Here is a 20186-nt window from a genome sequence, read left to right on the forward strand (position 1 = left end):
AGCATGTTCCACTAGGAGTAAGACAGATAGTACCCACAAGAAAATTAGAGAGACCTCTGGTGAAAAGAGAACCATCTATATGCATATCAAGAACTCAGGTGGAAATCTAGTCCTAAGCATAGAAGGGAAAGCAGAAAGGTGGAAGAAGTATACAGAGGGTCTATACAAGGGAGATGTACTCGAGGTCTATATTGTGGAAAGGGAAGAGGACACACACAAAGATGAGAAGGGGGATAAGATACTGTGTGAAGAATGTGACAAAGCAATGAAAGACTTTAGTCAAAACGAGGCCCCGACATTGTACAACTTTCTGTTAGACCTAGTGGGCCTTGGGGGAGCCAGCCACAACAAAACGCTTCCATCTGGTGAGCAATATGTACACGACAGGCGAAATACCCTCAGACTTCAAGAAGAATATCATAATCACAATTCCAAAGAAAGCATGTGGTGACAGGTATGAAAATTACTGAACTATTAGTTTAATAAGTAATGGTTGCAAAATACTAAAACAAATCCTTTACAGAAGAATGGAGAAACTGGTAGAAACCGACCTCGGGGAGGCTCAGTTTGGATTCCGGAGAAATGTAAGAATACGCGTGGCAATACTGACCTTACGACTTACCTTAGAAGATAGTTTAAGGAAAGGCAAACCTACATTTATAGCATTTGTAGACTTAGAGAAAGCTTTTGACAATGTTGACTGAAATACTCTCTTTGAAATACTGGAAGTAGCAGGGTTAAAATACAGGGAGTGAAAGGCTATTTACAACTTGTACAGAAGCCAGACAGCAGTAAAAAGAGTCAAAGGGCATGGAAGGGCAGCATTGGTTGAGAAAAGGGTCAGACAGGGTTGTAACCTATGCCTGATGTTATTCAATCTGTACACTGAACAAGCAGTAAAGGAAACCAAAGTAAAATTTTGAGTAGGAATGAAAGTTCAGAGAGAAGAAATAAAAACTTTGAGGTTTGCCAATGACATTGCAATTTTGTAAGGGACAGCAAAGGACTTGGAGGAGCAGTTGAACAGAATAGACAATGTCTTGAAAGGAGGATATAAGATGAACATCAACAAAAACAAAACAAGGATAATGGAATGTAGTTGAATTAAATAAGGTGATACTGAGGTAATTAGATTAAAATAACTGATGATGGTCGAAGTAGGGAGGATATAAAATGTAGACTGGCAACAAGAAGAAAGGGATTTCTGAAGAAGAGAAATTTGTTAACATTGAGCACACATTTAAGTGTCAGGAAGTTTTTTTTCTGAAAGTATTTGTAAGAAGCGTAGCCATGTATGGAAGGGAAACATGGGTGATAAATAGTTTAGACAATAAGAGAATAGAAGCTTTTGAAATGTGGTGCTACAGAAGAATGCTGAAGATTAGATGGGTAACTAATGAGGAAGTGCTGAACAGAATTGAGGCGAAGAGAAATCTGTGGTACAACCGGACTAGAAGAAGGGATCAGTTAATAGGCATCAAGGGATCACAAATTTAGTACTGGAAGCAAGCGTGGGGGGTAAAAATTGTAGAGGGACACCAGGAGATGAATACAGTAAGAAAATTCACAAGGATGTAGGTTGCAGTAATTACCTGAAGATGAAGAGGCTTGCACACGATAGAGTAGGCTGGAGAGCTGCATCACATTAGTCTCTGGACTGAAGATCACAACAACAATGACACTCACTCCTCCTCAAGTTCTCTCTGAATATACATTACTTCACACAACTTTTATTTTATGTCATCATCTCAAAGTACATTTAGGCAGAATAATACTTTAAAAAATTATCCCTGGTCAGCCCAATCGTATTTCCTTCCCATTACTCAATTTTGTAACTTTCAGAAGGATATTATTATGAATACTGAAATTTAATAAAGCAAGAGGCTAAAAGAGAACAGGGTCCATGTCACATGAGCAATTCGAAATTTAACTTATATTGATGTAATATACTTTAATATTATTGATGTCCATTACATGGACATCACTTTCACCAAACTGTTAAATGATTAACTGACAACACCAACTGAAAACTTCTATATTATCCAGAAAAGGTACATTTTAAAGTTTTTCCTTATTCCATAATGTGCCATTGCTCAAATAGGAAGAACACACACAATAATCTTAACAATGGAAAGTCCAGTTTGGAATATCAACAATTATGGAAAGGATAGATTGCTATTCACAGTAAACAGTTAACTTGCAGTTCGGCACAATGAAAAGATTTTTGCACGCTTAACTTTGAGCCACACACACACAAAAGCAGACACACATCAGTCCCACATGACCACCATCTCCGGATGCTTTAGCTGGCAGACAGGCTAAAGCGGCCAACGATAGCAGTCATGTGTATCTCAGATGTGCCTTCTTGTGTGAATATCTCTCTCTCTCTCTCTCTCTGTCTGTGTGTGTGTGTGTGTGTGTGTGTGTGTGTGTGTGTGTGTGTGTGTGTGTGTGTTTTTTCCTTTCTTTCCAAAGAAGGCTTTAGCCAAAAGTAACGGTCTTTTTGTTGTACCCGTCTGCAACTCAATGTGTCACCTTTACAGTAAGTGGCAATCTATCCTTTTCATAATTACACATAATAATCTGTGTAACCACATACATATATCTCATCAGAACTACTAATAACTAATTTTCAATGTTTCTGATAAAAATATGCCATAAGAGATCCAATCACAGACCTTTCATTTCATCAATATCAAATGGGTTTTCTTCATTTGCTTCTGCATCATCTTTTCCTGCGCCATCATCCAGTTGTAGGTCTTCTGGTAGGTCAAATGCTTCAGGCTCAGGCTCTGGTGGTTGTTTGCCTGCCAAAGAAATAAAGTTTATAAAATAAAAGCAACAGTTTATAAAATAAAAGCAACACTGCTCTGCCTGTCATCCATTCTCTTAGGCGACAAACAAACTGTAATATAAATGATTAAGGATGTGGAACAACAATGAAGACTGTTCCACACAATTTTTAGCAAACTGTCGAATGTCAGTAACCCTGTGCCATGATATTTTGATGCACAGTCTTCTGGCCACCCCCGGGGCAGATGTGGACTCTGACCACAATCTATTGGTTATGAACTGTAGATTAAAACTGAAGAAACTGCAAAAAGGTGGGAATTTAAGGAGATGGGACCTGGATAAACTGACTAAACCAGAGGTTGTACAGAGTTTCAGGGAGAGCATAAGGGAACAATTGACAGGAATGGGGGAAAGAAATACAATAGAAGAAGAATGGGTAGCTTTGAGGAATGAAATAGTGAAGGGAGCAGAGGATCAAGTAGGTAAAAAGACGAGGGCTAGTAGAAATCCTTGGGTAACAGAAGAGATACTGAATTAAATTGATGAAAGGAGAAAATACAAAAATGCAGTAAGCGAAGCAGACAAAAAGGAATACAAACGTCTCAAAAATGAGATCAACAGGAAGTGCAAAATGGCTAAGCAGGGATGGCTAGAGGACAAATGTAAGGATGTAGAGGCTTATCTCACGAGGGGTAAGATAGATACTGCGTACAGGAAAATAAAAGAGACCTTTGGAGAAAAGAGAACCACTTGCATGAATATCAAGAGCGCAGATGGAAACCCAGTCGCAAGCAAAGAAGGGAAAGCAGAAAGGTGGAAGGAGTATATAGAGGGTCTACACAGGGGCGATGTTCTTGAGGACAATATTATGGAAATGGAAGAGGAGGTAGGTGAAGATGAAATGGGAGATATGATACTGCGTGAAGAGTTTGACAGAGCACTGAAAGACCTAAGTCGAAACAAGGCCCCAGAAGTAGACAACATTTCATTAGAACTACTGACAGCCTTAGGGGGGCCAGTCCTGACAAAACTCTACCATCTGGTGAGCAAGATGTATGAAACAGGCGAAATACCCTCAGACTTCAAGAAGAATATAATAATTCCAATCCCAAAGAAAGCAGTTGTTGGCAGGTGTGAAAATTACCTAACTATCAGTTTAATAAGTCACGGCTGCAAAGTACTAACACGGATTCTTTACAGATGAATGGAAAAACTGGTAGAAGCTGACCTCGGGGAAGATCAGTTTGGATTCCATAGAAATGAGGCAATACTGACCCAACGACTTATCTTAGAAGAAAGATTAAGGAAAGGCAAACCTACGTCTCTAGCATTTGTAGACTTAGAGAAAGCTTTTGACAATGTTGACTGGAATACTCTCTTTCAAATTCTAAAGGTGGCAGGGGTAAAATACAGGGAGCAAAAGGCTATTTACAATTTGTACAGAAACCAGATGGCAGTTATAAGAGTCGAGGGGCATGAAAGGGAAGCGGCGGTTGGGAAGGGAGTGAGACAGGGTTGTAGCCTCTCCCCGATGTTATTCAATGTGTGTATTATTGAGCAAGCAGTAAAGGAAACGAAAGAAAAGTTCAGAGTAGATATTAAAATCCATGGAGAAGAAATAAAAACTTTAAGGTTTGCCGATGACATTGTAATTCTGTTAGAGACAGCAAAGGACTTGGAAGAGCAGTTGAATGGACAGTATCTTGAAAGAAGGATATAAGATGAACATCAACAAAAGCAAAATGAGGATATTGGAATGTAGTCGATGGTGGTGGTTAGTGTTTAACGTCCCGTCGACAATGAGGTCATTAGAGACGGAGCGCAAGCTCGGGTTAGGGAAGGATTGGGAAGGAAATCGGCCGTGCCCTTTCAAAGAAACCATCCCAGCATTTGCCTGAAACGATTTAGGGAAACCACGGAAGAATGTAGTCGAATTAAGGAAATGAGACACTTAAAGAAGTAAAGGAGTTTTGCTATTTGGGGAGCAAAGTAACTGATGATGGTTGATGTAGAGAGGATATAAAATGTAGACTGGCAATGGCAAGGAAAGTGTTTCTGAAGAAGAGAAATTTGTTAACATCGAGTATAGATTTAAGTGTCAGGAAGTCGTTTCTGAAAGTATTTGTATGGAGTGTAGCCATGTATGGATGTGAAACATGGACGATAAATAGTTTGGATAAGAAGAGAATAGAAGCTTTTGAAATGTGGTGCTACACAAGAATGCTGAAGATTAGATGGGTAGATCACGTAACTATTGAATGGAATTGGGGAGGAGTTTGTGGCACAACTTGGTAGGACATGTTCTGAGACATCAGGGGATCACAAATTTAGCATTGGAGGGCAGCGTGTAGGGTAAAAATCGTAGAGGGAGACCAAGAGATGAATACACTAAGGATATTCAGAAGGGTGTAGGTTGCAGTAAGTACTGGGAGATGAAGAAGCTTGCACAGGATAGAGTAGCATGGAGAGCTGCATCAAACCAGTCTCAGGACTGAAGACAACAACAACAACAACAACAACAACAACAACAACAGCTAAACAAGAGATGAGATTCTATAACCACGCCAGAGCCTTTGAATGTGCAGACCACAAATTCTTTTTAGTAATCTAACATATTTTGGTATTAAAGATATCCTTTTTGGGGGGTCTCTCAAGGATTTGTACTGGGTCTAGACTTATCCTTAAACTACAATGACTTTAAAGGGCAGCTCAAAATCTGTAACGATCACTGACAACACGAGCATACCACTAAAGGGTCCAATGTTAACATTACCTGACAGCTCAGATGATAGCCACACAATCCTATTAGTGGTTCACAATGAACAGTTAAAATCGTAATTCAAAAGCTCATACTATGCCATTACAAACAAGCAGAAAGCAGCTGGTGGCATCAGAACAGTGCATCAAGCTGAATAACAAGTTATTCATATACTCATTCGGCATTTACAAAGGCAACCATCAGATTAAATACTTATATCTAAAACAAAGATGATGTGACTTACCAAACGAAAGTGCTGGCAGGTCGATAGACCTGCCAGCACTTTCGTTTGGTAAGTCACATCATCTTTGTTTTAGAGATATTTTTCCCACGTGGAATGTTTCCCTCTATTATATTCAGATTAAATACTTAGTGTGATTTAATAGCTCAAATCTTCTCATAGCTTTGTACTAAATTACAATACTATGTTATTGTAATTTTATATTATATTACAAATATTCTTTAGCCATCCTAAGGCTGACTCTGTATATACCCTTCAGTTCACAGAATTCACACACAAGTAAATGGCCAACTGATTGGATTCTACCACACTCACACCCCAGACCATCCAAAAGGCCCTATTTGTTAATCAGTTCCTTAAATTTGGCAAAACTCGTTCCAATATAATTCAAAGTTGTCCTCAATTTTCTCATTAGGTTGAATCCTTCAGTCTTCTTGTTGGTGTCACTCACCAAACTTTGGTTCTTATGTTCACTTGCAGACCATAGTTCTTTCCAAGCTGCCTTTAACTCTGCCTTTCAGTTCTTCATTCATTTTCCACAAAGGTTACCTAGATTTAAGTCTGTTTGTAGGTGTCAGGATTTGGTGTATAGAGAGTTTTGGGCTGTCTAGGATTAACTGTTACCACCGAATTTCAGGAGGCTCTGTATTTGCTAGGATGGAAAGCCAGACACATTTGATGGCCCTAAGTGTTCCAGAGATTATCCACATTGCCTCTTTCAGTTTGGATGTCCACTTTAGCTACATATGCACTTCTTATACAGACTGGTGAACAATATTCAGCCATCTTCAACTTTTTTGGTCCTGTCTTCCTCAGTTGCGTGTAATATTACGGTATATTGATAACTTTTACTTGTGGACCGTCTGACAGCCATACGCGTTTCGCCTTTATTTTCTGCAAGGCATCATCAGTGGCCTGGAATATGTACATATGTTAGCTATTTTATTTACATTTTTGTCACTGTGCCTATAGGTTATAAACAGTTCTGGTGGTTGGTATTTCCTATAAGTAGTAATGTTTTGAACTGTACTTACAGGTTGTGTGGACAGTTTCTTACATATTACGCTCCTGTTGCAGTTTTGGTGTTGTTGTTCTTGTTATGAACGCCAATTTGCAGTTTTTTCCACATTCCACAGCACTATGCACTGAACGCTTGTTTTAATGCAGTGTTTTGGTTTCTGTTGCCGACTGTCAAATGTTTCTGCCAAAGATCAAATATCAGATACTTCAATAGTTACTCTCATAAGTTTGGCAATAATATTTGATCTTTGGCAGAAACATTTGACAGTCGGCAACAGAAACCAAAACACTGCATTAAAACAAGCGTTCAGTGCATAGTGCTGTGGAATGTGGAAAAAACCGCAAATTGGCGTTCATAACAAGAACAACAACACCAAAAATGCAACAGGAGCGTAATATGTACGAAACTGTCCACGCAACCTGTAAGTACAGTTCAAAACATTACTACTTAATAGGAAATACCAACCACCAGAACTGTTTATAACCTATAGGCACAGTGACAAAAATGTAAATAAAATAGCTAACATATGTACATATTCCAGGCCACTGATGATGCCTTGCAGAAATTTAGGTGAAACGCGTATGGCACTAAAATTGTGTTTTATTCAGTTGCTGTCAGACGGTCCATAAGTAAAAGTTATCAATATACCGTAATATTCAGTCACACTGTACACAAAGGCTAATGCCAAAGTGCTCATTCCACAACCCCATACTGTTCCATCCAATTTCGACAGGATAGGTTGGCAGGACTTCTGTCCAAGAAGTATCTCTTATGGTACTGGTTTCTAAAGACAATGGTATTGGTGCTTTTGAATATTTCTACTCCCTGCAGAATTTCCTTCTGAAACAGAACATGTAATGTGAATGATGTATGTATTCAGCAGAAGCAAATGGCTAGGAAATTATGTAAAGTAGATAACTTATTTCCCAGTACATTTATTTCTTAATTCCTTTTTTTTTTTTTTTTTTTTTTTTTTTTTTGTCATTAATAATAAAAATCAGTTTCAGATGAAATGAGTTCTCAACAACCTCAAAACAGGGCACGAAAATGATCATTTAGAGTTCACCTTTTTGTCTAGATATCAGAGTGAAGTTGTGTTCTCTGGTGCAAAAATATTTGGCTAACCCCATCTAACATAAAGCAAGAAACTGGGAATCGCTGCCAATTTAAAAGGAAACTTACAAATCCCTCATTACTTACTCTTCTTACAAATTATATTCTTTTGTTGAAAATTCCTGTTAATTATATGATTGGTAGCACCCGTGTTCACTGTAAAGCTGCATCTACATCTACATCTACATTGATACTCCGCAAGCCACCCAAAGGTGTGTGGCGGAGGGCACTTTACGTGCCACTGTCATTACCTCCCTTTCCTGTTCCAGTCGCGTATGGTTCGCGGGAAGAACGACTGTCTGAAAGCCTCCGTGCGCGCTCTAATCTCTCTAATTTTACATTCGTGATCTCCTCGGGAAGTATAAGTAGGGGGAAGCAATATATTCGATACCTCATCCAGAAACGCATCCTCTCGAAACCTGGCGAGCAAGCTACACCGCGATGCAGAGCGCCTCTCTTGCAGAGTCTGCCACTTGAGTTTATTAAACATCTCCGTAACGCTATCACGGTTACCAAATAACCCAGTGACGAAACGCGCCGCTCTTCTTTGGATCTTCTCTATCTCCTCCGTCAACCCGACCTGGTACGGATCCCACACTGATGAGCAATACTCAAGTATAGGTCGAACGACAACAAATTGGGGGGGAGGGGGGTGTCAAAGGTCATGACATGACCCTATAGACACAATTCTTAGCGCATGAAGATAGAGGAATAATTTTGTTTTCGCAACAACGGTGTGTACTCTAATTCGTGTGCTAGCCAGAAGTCATTTCTCCAGTTGTTTTTGCACGTACCTTGAAAATCATCTTGCCTAAAAAGAATCTGAGTCACCCACAGCATTGCTTTTCAACCAACACAGCTGCATGCACCAGCTACTGACTGTACTTGCCCTAGAATTCTTTGTGAGCATCTGTCTTAACTTCAATGTGTTGGCTTTTTATTGAAGATTCGCTTGGCAATTCTATACACTGTCAGTTCGCGTATACCAATTATTGCAACAATTGCCTTGGATTCTCTTAAATGAACACTTGAGACCTTTTGACCATGTCAGAAGTCCTGGGGGCATGGCCTTCCAAGAGGCACTTCATTGCCCGTATGCTGGAATCTGAATTTCGGATATTTAAACACACAAATTATTTCTGTTATTTAGTGCCCAGTGCAAAAGCTTTGAACAGTCAAGCTCCTACGCTATTCCACAATTTGTTTCAACAGCTTGGCCATTTCAAGATTACCACGTTTACTTGGCAGCGCAGAACCCCAATAATGTCCTCTGCTAGAAGCAGAGTTTAATGACACTCCCTTTAACATATAATTTTGGAATTTGCACAGTAAAACTTAGAAACCATTTGATAAGAGTTAATGACTTACCATGATATGGGTCAATCTGATCATCATCTGGCTCAGGTTCATCCATTTCATTAATTTCTGGACGCTGTTGTTTGCGCTTTTCATCACCACTCCCAGCTTCTTCATCACTCTCTTCATCACGTTTCCTTTTGCCATTGGCTGCTCCAAGTTCTGGTTCTCCATCCTTCTCTCCCCCTCTGGCATCATCTTCAGGCATTTCCTCTTCTTTCTCATCCTCTGAGTCACTACCCCACACCTTCATAAAGTAACAATAATAGTTGCAGCATTTATATTGTACTGCTAGTTTTAAAACCAAACTACAAAGTCAAATGTAGAGATTGTTATTATAACAATATGAATGGGACAGAGTGCTACTCATCACTTAAGAGGAAGCGTTTAACAACAGGCAGGCACATTTATACATTAGCACTCAAAAATATTTTGACAAACATATTAATTGGATTAATTACAAACAAATATTACACATTTAAATCAGTAATTTATTTCATTGATGGATATTCAATGTTCTATAGAGCAGTGACCAAGTATCCCTTGTTCGCAACATAATAGAGTGCAATTTTTTTAATGTGGACAATGGTGGAGCAAAAGTATTTTGACATTCTTGAAAAATATTTTTAACACATAATTATCATCTACCATAATAAGCAAATAAATATTTAGTGGAATATCCATTGGCTTTTGTGACAGCCTCACAGCATGCCGGTACTGAGTCTACCAACTTTTGGAATCGATCCATCGGAGTTTTATCCCACTCATTTTTGAGAGCTTCTTGAATAATTTTTTTTCTTATTCTGTGATCCAACTCCTCCTCCATATGTTCTATAGGATTCAAATCTGGACTTTGACTTGGCCACTCCAAAACCCTGATTTTTTTGCGCTTAAAAAAAATCACTAATGCACTTGGAGTTGTGCTTGGGATCGTTATTTTGTTGAAAATAGCATCCAGCTGTCATGTGGTGTTTAGCGTATGGTAGCATTTGAGTCTTCCATAGTTTTTCGTAAACGAACCCATCCATATTACCTTGAATTTGAACTATTGGTCCAACTTCAGAGTGTGAAAAACATCCCCAAATCATCATACCTCCATATTTGACCATGGGAATTAGGTACCGAAAGTCATAGCTTTTATTTACAGGATGTCGAATATACTTGGTACCATCAGATGACATTAAATTAAATTTGCTCTTGTCACTCTCCAGTCTGAACTTGACCATGATCTGGGCCCATTTGCAAGTCAGGACTTCCTGCTTTTCATAGACATTAAAGGCTTTTTCGTCGGTCTTCATCCATGTACTCCAATGAGTTTCAAGTGTCATCTGACAGTAAAAATGTGAGTATCGATGTTATATTTTTCTTTTAATTCTCTTTGTATCATTATAGCTGACTTGCAAACATCGCTTGTTGATAACTTTTTTATGATATGATCTGTTTTAGGAGATACAGTGGCGGTCGAAATAATAGAGCCACCTCTATTGACGAGATTAAGAACTAGGATATCTATTAGTTCGCGAAATCGCCACGAGTGCCGTGTTGTCAGTCCCTTGTAGACAACATCAGGGAAGACGTTGCTGCTATCTTTAGTCGTCCGAAAGGAAGCGTTTGAGCTAGACATGTGAAAAGAGGCATAAAGGTAAGAATCTTATGGGTCAAAATAATAGAGCCGCTTTACACATGTGCCTTTAAATTGATTTTTATGCAGTTGTTTTGTATGTAAATTGACGTGTGGTTTTGTTTACATTCGTCTAGATGGGCAGAGCAAAGCATACCAGTGAAGATGAGCGTATAGTAATGTTCCGGATGTTCAAAAGTGGGATGTCCATGAATAAAATAGCCAATGTCTTGCACGTTTCGCGAAAACGAGTCCAGAACGCCATGAGACGGTCAAAACAAACAAAGCCGCAGGTGGAGAACAGGGGGCGACCTCGTGTAACTACTCCTCGCGTAGACAGACTCATCACTAGGGAAGTGAAGAAGGACCCATTTTTGTCAACACCACGACTGAAAGCCATTTTGTTTAGCGACGAACATGATGTTCAACCATCAACCTCAACGATTCAAAGACGACTGAGATCTGCAAAATTGAATGGGCGCATTGCAAGAAAGAAGCCACATGTTTCACAAGCTAATGTTCGGAAAAGGTTAGCCTTTTCCCGGAGAAATGAACAAAAACCTAATACTTGGTGGAGGAACATCCTTTGGTCCGATGAATCCAAGTTTAATAGGTTTGCCTCAGACGGAAAAGTCTATGTGCGCCGCCCACCAAACCAGGAATTTAACCCCAAGTACACTTTAAAAACTGTGAAATACGGTGGCGGAAGTGTTATGGTATGGGGATGTTTTTCGTGGTACGGCATTGGTCCAATACACCGTATCAACGGCATAATGAACGCAGAAATGTACAAAGACATCTTGGCAAATGTGATGCTGCCTTATGCTGAAGAGGAAATGCCGCTGAAATGGAAATTTCAGCACGATAACGATCCAAAGCATACTGCAAGGATCATAAGGCAGTTTGTTCAAGAGCACAATATCGAAGTATTAGAGTGGCCACCTCAGTCCCCTGACGCATCACCCATTGAGAACTTATGGGAGATCTTAGACAAGAGAATTGACCGCTCAAAAGCTACATCGTCAGAAAAACTGTGGGAAGAAATCCAGAGAGCCTGGTATGCGATCAGTAGTGACGAATGCAGGCGTTTAGTAGACTCTATGGGTAAGAGGTGCAGGGCAATCCTCAAAAATAAGGGTTACTCCACGAAGTACTAATGCAGTCCTATGCAAAAAAGACTGTTCCTGTACGTTTCATAAGACTGAGATTAAGTACAATATATTTGTTTCAATTGGCTCTATTTTTTTGACCCTGTGGTCTGGTATTCTTTTGAATATTATCGATTATTACTGATTATTTTGTGTTGTGTTATCGATGTAACTGACTATAGTACAATGTGACTCGGTTGTAATGGTTTCCATCATAGTTCAAACATGTCAAGTAATAAATGTGCACTTTATTCCAAACCTTTGCCAGGTGGCTCTATTATTTTGACCGCCACTGTATATTTTGGACATCCACTGTGAGGCTTATTTTTGACAGTCTTCCGTTTATTATATAATTTGTTCTATGTACTAACAAGCTGACAACACACTTTAAAAATACGAACAACTTCGGTTTGTTTCAGTCCTTGCTTCAGCGCATTTATCAAGATGTTTCTAAAGTCACTAGAATATGTATAAAATGCATATTTGAACCATCAGCTGTTTTTATTTTAAGTGGTGATGATCCAAGACCAAAACCGGTAGATGTCTGTGTTTAAAGGAAAAACAGCTGATGGTTCAAATATGCATTTTATACTTTAGGTAACAGCTGTTGACAGCAACCTTCCAAAAGTGTCACTGGAATATTCCTTACATTTCGGTATATTTAAACAACCACTATAAGTAAATATCACTAGCAATCAGAACTAAGAAGCAAGTAACATCCACGAATTCATGGAGAAAACTGTGTGTCAATATACTTTTGAGCTCACTGAAAGTTGCATTCAACCAGCAGCACAGAATGTAAACAAACAAGTCACAATCTGACACCTTCGAATAGTCACAGTTATACTGTTCTCCATTATACTCAAGATACTGTCTGGTAGCATCTTATTTTAAAAGAAATAATAACGAATTTTATGTTGTCAAAATACTTTTGAGTGCTACTTTACGTAGACTACTGGGCTGAAACTATTTTAAATGTGCCAGTCTGCTGCTCAATGCCTCCTCTAAGTGGTGAGCAGCACTCTATTCCTTTCATATTGTTATCCCATTGCAGATTTACCATTGTTTCAAATTGATACTATGCAATTCTTCCATCTCAAATACAATAATGTCCTGTTATTATATTGAAATATTCCATGTATAAATGCACTTACAATAAAATGGCAATGTTAGTGCTTAACATACTGTTCAGGGAAAAAAATAATACTATCTGAACGTTGGGTGCAAGATGAGGCAGTTGTCTGAGGTGATGAGTCGCACCTGTGTGATTCGCAAATATCCGAGAGAGCCGTTCTGGTTCACAACAAAAACCCTGAGCACAATGCCACAGCATCACACTTATGCTTCACCAAACATAAAGTCCCACATTTGTGTCTTTTATGAGTGTACACCATTTCCACGTGAAGTGGCTATGTCTTTTGAGTTCTCTCTTTTTCATCAAAAATAACAATTTTTTTTGTGCAAAATAATTAATTTCAGTTTGGTTTCTCTCAGTATAGTACAGTCATTTTGTTTCATTTTGCACAAAATTCAGTCCATGCCATTTCTTTCATTGCTAAAGAGGGTCACTGCAAAAGGCAATAGTTAAGGATATCATAAAAATCACACCTTGTACATTTCAGGTATCTATTTCTATGGTCAGGGTTGTCTTGGGGAACATGTTTCTCAGATTGCATGAAACATAAGGGCTCAATAATGTAAAGTGAACAGACATGTGTAAAGTGACTGTAGGTCGAAGATAAAGAAAGAAAGCAAATTTCTACTGAAAATGGGTGCTGCAGACATCCAAGAATATCTGAAGGTTTTCAACTACCCTTCCAAAACAATGTGCAGCACTGCTTCACACTATTTTGTATATCGACTACACATACTGCATGTAAGTGAAAATTGCAACTTAACACTGACACTGTCCACAGATACATGCTACGAATAAATGCATTCATTCTTGCTTTGACCCAAAAAATAATTATTATTCCAGATATCCATGAATATACCTGCGGGTACCTGGAGACGTGGTAATAGGTTTTTAGTGTATAGGGAAGTACACTATGTGATCAAAAGTATCCAGACACACCAAAAAAACATACATTTTTCATATTAGATGCATTGTACGGCCAGGTACCCCATTCAGTGACCTCAGTAGTGATTAGACATCGTGAGAGAGCAGAATGGGGTTCTCTGCCGAACTCATGGACTTCGAACAGAGTCAGGTGATTGGGTGTCACTTGTGTCATACGTCTGTACATGAGATTTCCACACTCCTAAACATCCCCAGGTACACTGTTTCTGATGTGGTGGTGAAGTGGAAACATGAAGGGACATATACAGCACAAAAGCATACAGGCTGACCTTGTCTGTTGACTGACAGAGGCTGTCAACAGTTGAAGAGGGTTGTAATGTGTAATAGGCAGACATCTCTCCAGATCATCACACAGGAATTCCAAACTGCATCAGGATCCACTGCAAGTACTATGACAGACTGGAGGTGAGAAAACATGGATTTCATGGTCGAGCGGTTGCTCATAAGCTACACATCATGCCAGTAAATGCCAAATGACGCCTCGCTTGGTCTAAGGAGCATGAACTTTGGACGATTGAACAGTGGAAAAACGTTATGTGGAGTGACAAATCATGGTACACAATGTGGCGATCCAATGGCAGGGTGTAGGTATGGCGAATGCCCGGTGAACGTCATTTGCCAATGTGTTTAGTGCCAACAGTAAAATTCGAAGGAGGTGGTGTTATGGTGTGGTTGTGTTTTTCGTGGAGGGGGCTTGCACCCCTTGTTGTTTAGCACTGCACTATCACAGCACAGGCCTACATTGATGTTTAAAGCACCTTCTTACTTCTCACTGTCGAAGAGCACTTCGGGGATGGTGATTGCATCTTTCAACACGATCAAGTATCTGTTCATAATGCACAGCCTGTGGCGGAGTGGTTACAAGACAATAACATCCCTGTAATGGACTGGCCTGCACAGAATCCTGAGCTGAATCCTACTAACACCTTTGGGATGTTTTGGAATGCCGACTTCATGTTGGCCTCACCGACCGACATCAATACCTCTCCTCAGTGCAGCACTCCATGACGAATGGGTTGCCATTCTCCAAGAAATCTTCCAGCACCTGATTGAATGTATGCCTGCAAGAGTGGAAGCTGTCAGCAAGGCTAAGGGTGGGCCAACACCATATTGAATTCCAGCATTATCAATGGAGGGTGCCACGAACTTTTAAGTCATTTTCAGCCAGGTATCCGGATACTTTTGATTACATAGTGTAGCATCCGCAGCGACCAAGTGGGGAGTCTCACTGTAACAGGATGGGGAAAGGTGGCAAAAAAAGTAAATAGTTGTTGGATTCTTATAAGGAGACTACAGACAACTGGTTGTAGATGCTGGTTAACCAAGACTCAGCATTTTTCTGTGATATGACTGTAATCAACCACGACAGGATGACCAGTAGAGAGACAGTGGTCTCAGACAATATAATTAGATAGTTCCAAATTCCACACATCATTTTGCATGACAGATCGTAATGATGTGGAACAAATTATTTTATGTTCACATCGCAAATTGATTTGCAGGTATGGTTAGATTCAAAATATTTTAAAGTTGTTGTTGTAGTGGTCTCCCCTCCCTGCCAAAAAGAAAAAAAATATACAGATTATGTGTGCTAGCCATCACCTTTTACAAATTACAGTAATAAAAATTCCTCTAGAAGGAGTTATCAAGGAGAAACTTTTTCAGTTTGTTTTCAGATTTTACTTTGCTGTCTGTCAGACATTTTACATCACTGGGTAAGTGATGAACAATTTTTGTTGCAGTATTGTGCACTCCTTCCAACAGACAACCTTAACATGGAATAATGAATGTCACTTTTCCTTCTGGTATTGTAATTACATAGATCACTGTTCCTTTTGAACTGTAGTGGATTACTTACAACACACTTCATGAGGGAATAAATATACGTGAAGCAGTTGTCAGCATGCCCAACTCCTTTAAGAGAAGTCTACAATTTGATCTTGTGTGAGCACCACATACTGTGGAACCTCGATTGTACATTCCCCAATTTTACGTTTTCTGCAATTCTACATCATAAATTTGTAGCTCCTGTGAAAAACCTGTAAGATCAATGCTAAAAATTCCCTGATATTGCATTTCTTCCTAATAAGGTTTACCTCGATTCTAAGTTCTTGCTCGACGTCTTGCCTGACTTCATCCCATTTTCTTCCTATTGACATTTGATGTGACTGAACAAGTTATGGTTCAAATTGCTCTGAGCACTATGGGACTTAAGATCTGAGGTCGTAAGTCCCCTAGAACTTAGAAATACTTAAACCTAACCAACCTCAGGACATCACATGCAACCACGCCCGAGGATGATTCGAACCTGCGACCGTAGCAGTCGCGCGGTGCCGGACTGAAGCACCTAGAACCGGTCGGCCACTATGGCTGACGGACAAGTTAAAAGTGGCTCATATAACAGATGGTTCGCTCCACTGGTGGTGGCAACATTAAGAGGATATTTTAGGCCACTGTGGGGAGAGGAGGTGTGAGAAAGGAACTGATGTAATCCATGGTCGGTGTTGCCAACACAACTTGCAACATTTAGCTTCACCACGCAATTACGATACAACTACTGCTACGTTGCAGCGGTAATGGAAAAACAAGACAGTTGAGGCAAAGTGTTCTGAACTGAGCTAATACATGATGAAAGGGCCCAGCCACCATTTTTTCTTGTGCCACTTATAATTCAGTCTCATCTTTTTGCATGTATTTCTGAAGTATTGTATTCAGCAACAATATCAATAGTCAACCTTTCAAATTCAAACACCGAATCTCAAAGAATCTGATCGGTCATAATCGAGAAAACATCACCCATTTCCTGCTACTGAACTCTTATTGGCTGGTGACTTGTTAAGTCACCCATCAGCCAGCACAGCCACCACACCATACTAAAACATGTCAAATGAGCTCACCTATTAGATGTGTGGAGAGGGGTAATGGCCCTTCAGTGATGGGAGTGCAGGTAGATGTGAAAGCATTTTGTGAAGTGCTAAAACTATACTTTTCATGCAGATGAAGTGCTATGACAGAGATGTCACACGGAAATAGATCAAGGATTTTGCGATAAAACATTTTCAAGACTTTCATGTTCAAATCTGACATGATAGATTTGCAACAACTACATACACTAATCGTATAAATACTTTACGCCACACACACTGTAGATCGTAAAGACTGGCAGCAGTGATACAGGGTATGAAGTGAAACTATAGCGCCTCAGCTTACTTTCAAATATACATTTTACAGCGTACAGAAATTCACTGAGCTGCCTTCTAATAAGCTTGTAACGTCAGTTGGGGAAGTAAATTCATTTCTTCATGTCTCTGTTTCTCTCATCAAGCCTAAAATAACACTTTAACAGCGGTGGGAATATGAATTTCAGCTCATAAGAAAAGCATTAAACAATAACAGCGATGGTGACAAAGTATGTCATGAAGCAGATGTCCGCATTTATGCTTATGGTTTAACCGCTTAGCTGTTGTGATGTTATTGGTTTAATTCAACTTGATCATCAAGTTTTGTTTTTTTCCGGGTGACCACAAAGAATGATCTCTCAAAAACATGTGTTTCGAACATATAATTTGTAGTCATGGCATGTCAGAAAATAGCTTGATTATCATAGCATGTCACGAAACAGCTCATTATCTTGTACCCAAATACCAATTCTAATTTTTTAATCTGTGAGTTTTTAAGAGCTGATGCAATTCATTACCACAAGTTATTGCATAAACACTGTATTGCACATTTCATTTCCCTCACTTAGATTTTATACAAAGTATTGGAGAGGATTATGATTTCTAATCCTATATGTAAATTAAATGTGTTTTTGCTCATATTTAGGGTTTTTTTTAACATTTTCCTCAATTTTGCTTTTAAGTCTGGACCACATGAAAATGTAAAATATGGATTCCATGGTATTATTCTTACAGCATTTTTATATACAATGAAAAATTCCTTTCTTAAAAATAAGTTACAATATTCCATATGATGCCATTGCCTGAAAGTATGCAAAATATGTCCACTTATTGTTTTGTCTCTCCTCAAGATGTGCAATGATTCTAAGAGGAAATCTGGCTGAACTAAATTATTTTAGGAGTTTCAAAATGGGTTTTTTATGGTTTAAATTCTCATCAATATGGGCACTTAAGAATTCTGAAGTTTCCACTCAATTTATTATTTCGTGGCCACATGTTACACTTATCACTGACATAGTACCCTTAGATGTGCGGAACTGAATATGTTGCATGTTTTGAAAATCCTAACAGAATAAACCTACAGAATAATCCATGAAGTGAAGAAAAAGAAGGAGGAAGAAGCAGCTGAAGACACATCTGATGTCTGAAGAGGAACTCTGATAGCTTAACGCTAGAGGCTTCTGTCTGTGATTTATGGTCTCACTATGCAAATAATATTTGGACTTTGTCTTGTGCTCCCATTTGGTGCTATTTTACTCGTTTAAGAATGAGGTCTTAGCAGTGAACCATGCAAGGAAAAGATTCAGTGTGATGCTGCTGTGAAGATTTTGAGTTGCGAGGAGGGAAAAATTCTACAAGTACCTAAAATAAACATAATTCATTAGAGTGGACTCTTGAAGAAAACATTTTCTTTGGTCATCTATTTTTTTAAATGTGGATTCTATATTGTGTTCCACAGAGCCATAGAGTAAGTAATCTCCTGTTTAACAAGGGAACTCCCCATCGCATTTCAATGCTGTCAATCAAATGAAGATTTTTGCTAATGGCCAAAACATCAAGACAGATCGAGTCCCGTGTGGAACACGTTTTCACACCAGTGTATTACTACCATAACTTCACGCAAAATCTGTGCAGAGAAGAGCACAAAACCTGACCTCAGTTGCTTGAGACTGGGCCACTCGTCTCCACAGCAATTCTTGACTTCATACTGGCAATGTTGTAGCTCAAAAGCTTTGTGAATACAGATTGGAATTGTTGCCACATCCTCCCTACAGCTCGGATATGAGTCCTGGATGGAATAATAGAGCTTCTGACACATTGGGATTCAGTCACAGAGAAGCAGGGAGGTTGAGAGGAGTGTTAACAGATATTGAAGAGAAAAAAAAATAAAAATGTACGTTAAAAAAAAAAAAAGGTGTATTACTTATGACATTTCCCTTGTAATTTTCGCAACTACTTTGAACCTGTGGAATCTGGGTGTGCTTTGTGGTCCACTGCGGATGTTGGAAGACGAGCATTAACATCCTGTAGAACAAAGTGTGGAAGCAATCAGTAACAGTAGTTTTCCATTCCCAATGACAAAAAAATTTGGCAGCAGGAATATGCTTCAATTGTGGAGAGTTAGCATGAAATCACAGTTACAATTAAAGTTTTATTTTGACTTTTTCTGATATTCCGATTTTCAGACGTTAATCTTGTAATTTCAGCTTAGGAATGAGTGGCCTTTTAGTATCAATCTTGCACTGTTAGAGAGCTGATAACAAGCAGAAATAGATCTTTGTTGAAAAAAAAAATGGACATGTCAATGTATAAATAAAAAATATTGTTTGCATGGAAACTAGAGTGAGTGATTCAGTGTGACTGGCTCTTCTATTTCTGAATTATCACCACATGATCTCCCTTTTATCTATGTTTGGTACAAAGAACCAATCGGAAATTCACTGGAGGCAGTTAAGAAACATACATTTACTGATAACTTTGTCAATGTCAGAGTCTTATCTGAATGGCAGTAAGATAGTCACAGTGTTAAAATCAGTGGTACAGGAGTTGTGACCAAATACCCTCAACTTGTCGGTTCATCGATAAAATGTTTCCATTACTGACTGTGGCACAGTTATGTCGTGTAATAAAATATAGTGCCCTAAACATTGCATGGAGCTCATGGGCAATGGCATCTCAGAAATTTTATCTGCAACTTTGTTGTGGATACAAATGAGAAGGAAAATCACCGATATGATTTCTTTATAAATGTTTAATTTATGATGTGAAAACCACAAAAATTTTTTCAGTTTTATTATTATTTATTTATTACGAAACAATTCTGGATTATTAGACCAATATTAGGTAACAGTTTACTAATATCAATAAAGATGCTG

General features: G+C 38.9%; 1 protein-coding gene across 1 annotated transcript in view; it reads right to left on the reverse strand.

Moving 5' to 3' along the window:
- Positions 1 to 20186, reverse strand: part of LOC124544805 (midasin-like) — a 291545-nt gene that overhangs the window by 69709 nt on the left and 201650 nt on the right. Inside the window, exons 30-31 of the mRNA XM_047123490.1 lie at positions 9295 to 9529; positions 2679 to 2807 (exon numbers count right to left, since the gene is read on the reverse strand). Of these exons, the coding sequence (XP_046979446.1) occupies positions 2679 to 2807; positions 9295 to 9529 (364 nt within the window). The remainder of the gene's footprint in view (positions 1 to 2678; positions 2808 to 9294; positions 9530 to 20186) is intronic.

This window comes from Schistocerca americana, chromosome 8 (assembly GCF_021461395.2).
Source record: "Schistocerca americana isolate TAMUIC-IGC-003095 chromosome 8, iqSchAmer2.1, whole genome shotgun sequence".
NCBI lineage: Eukaryota > Metazoa > Arthropoda > Insecta > Orthoptera > Acrididae > Schistocerca > Schistocerca americana.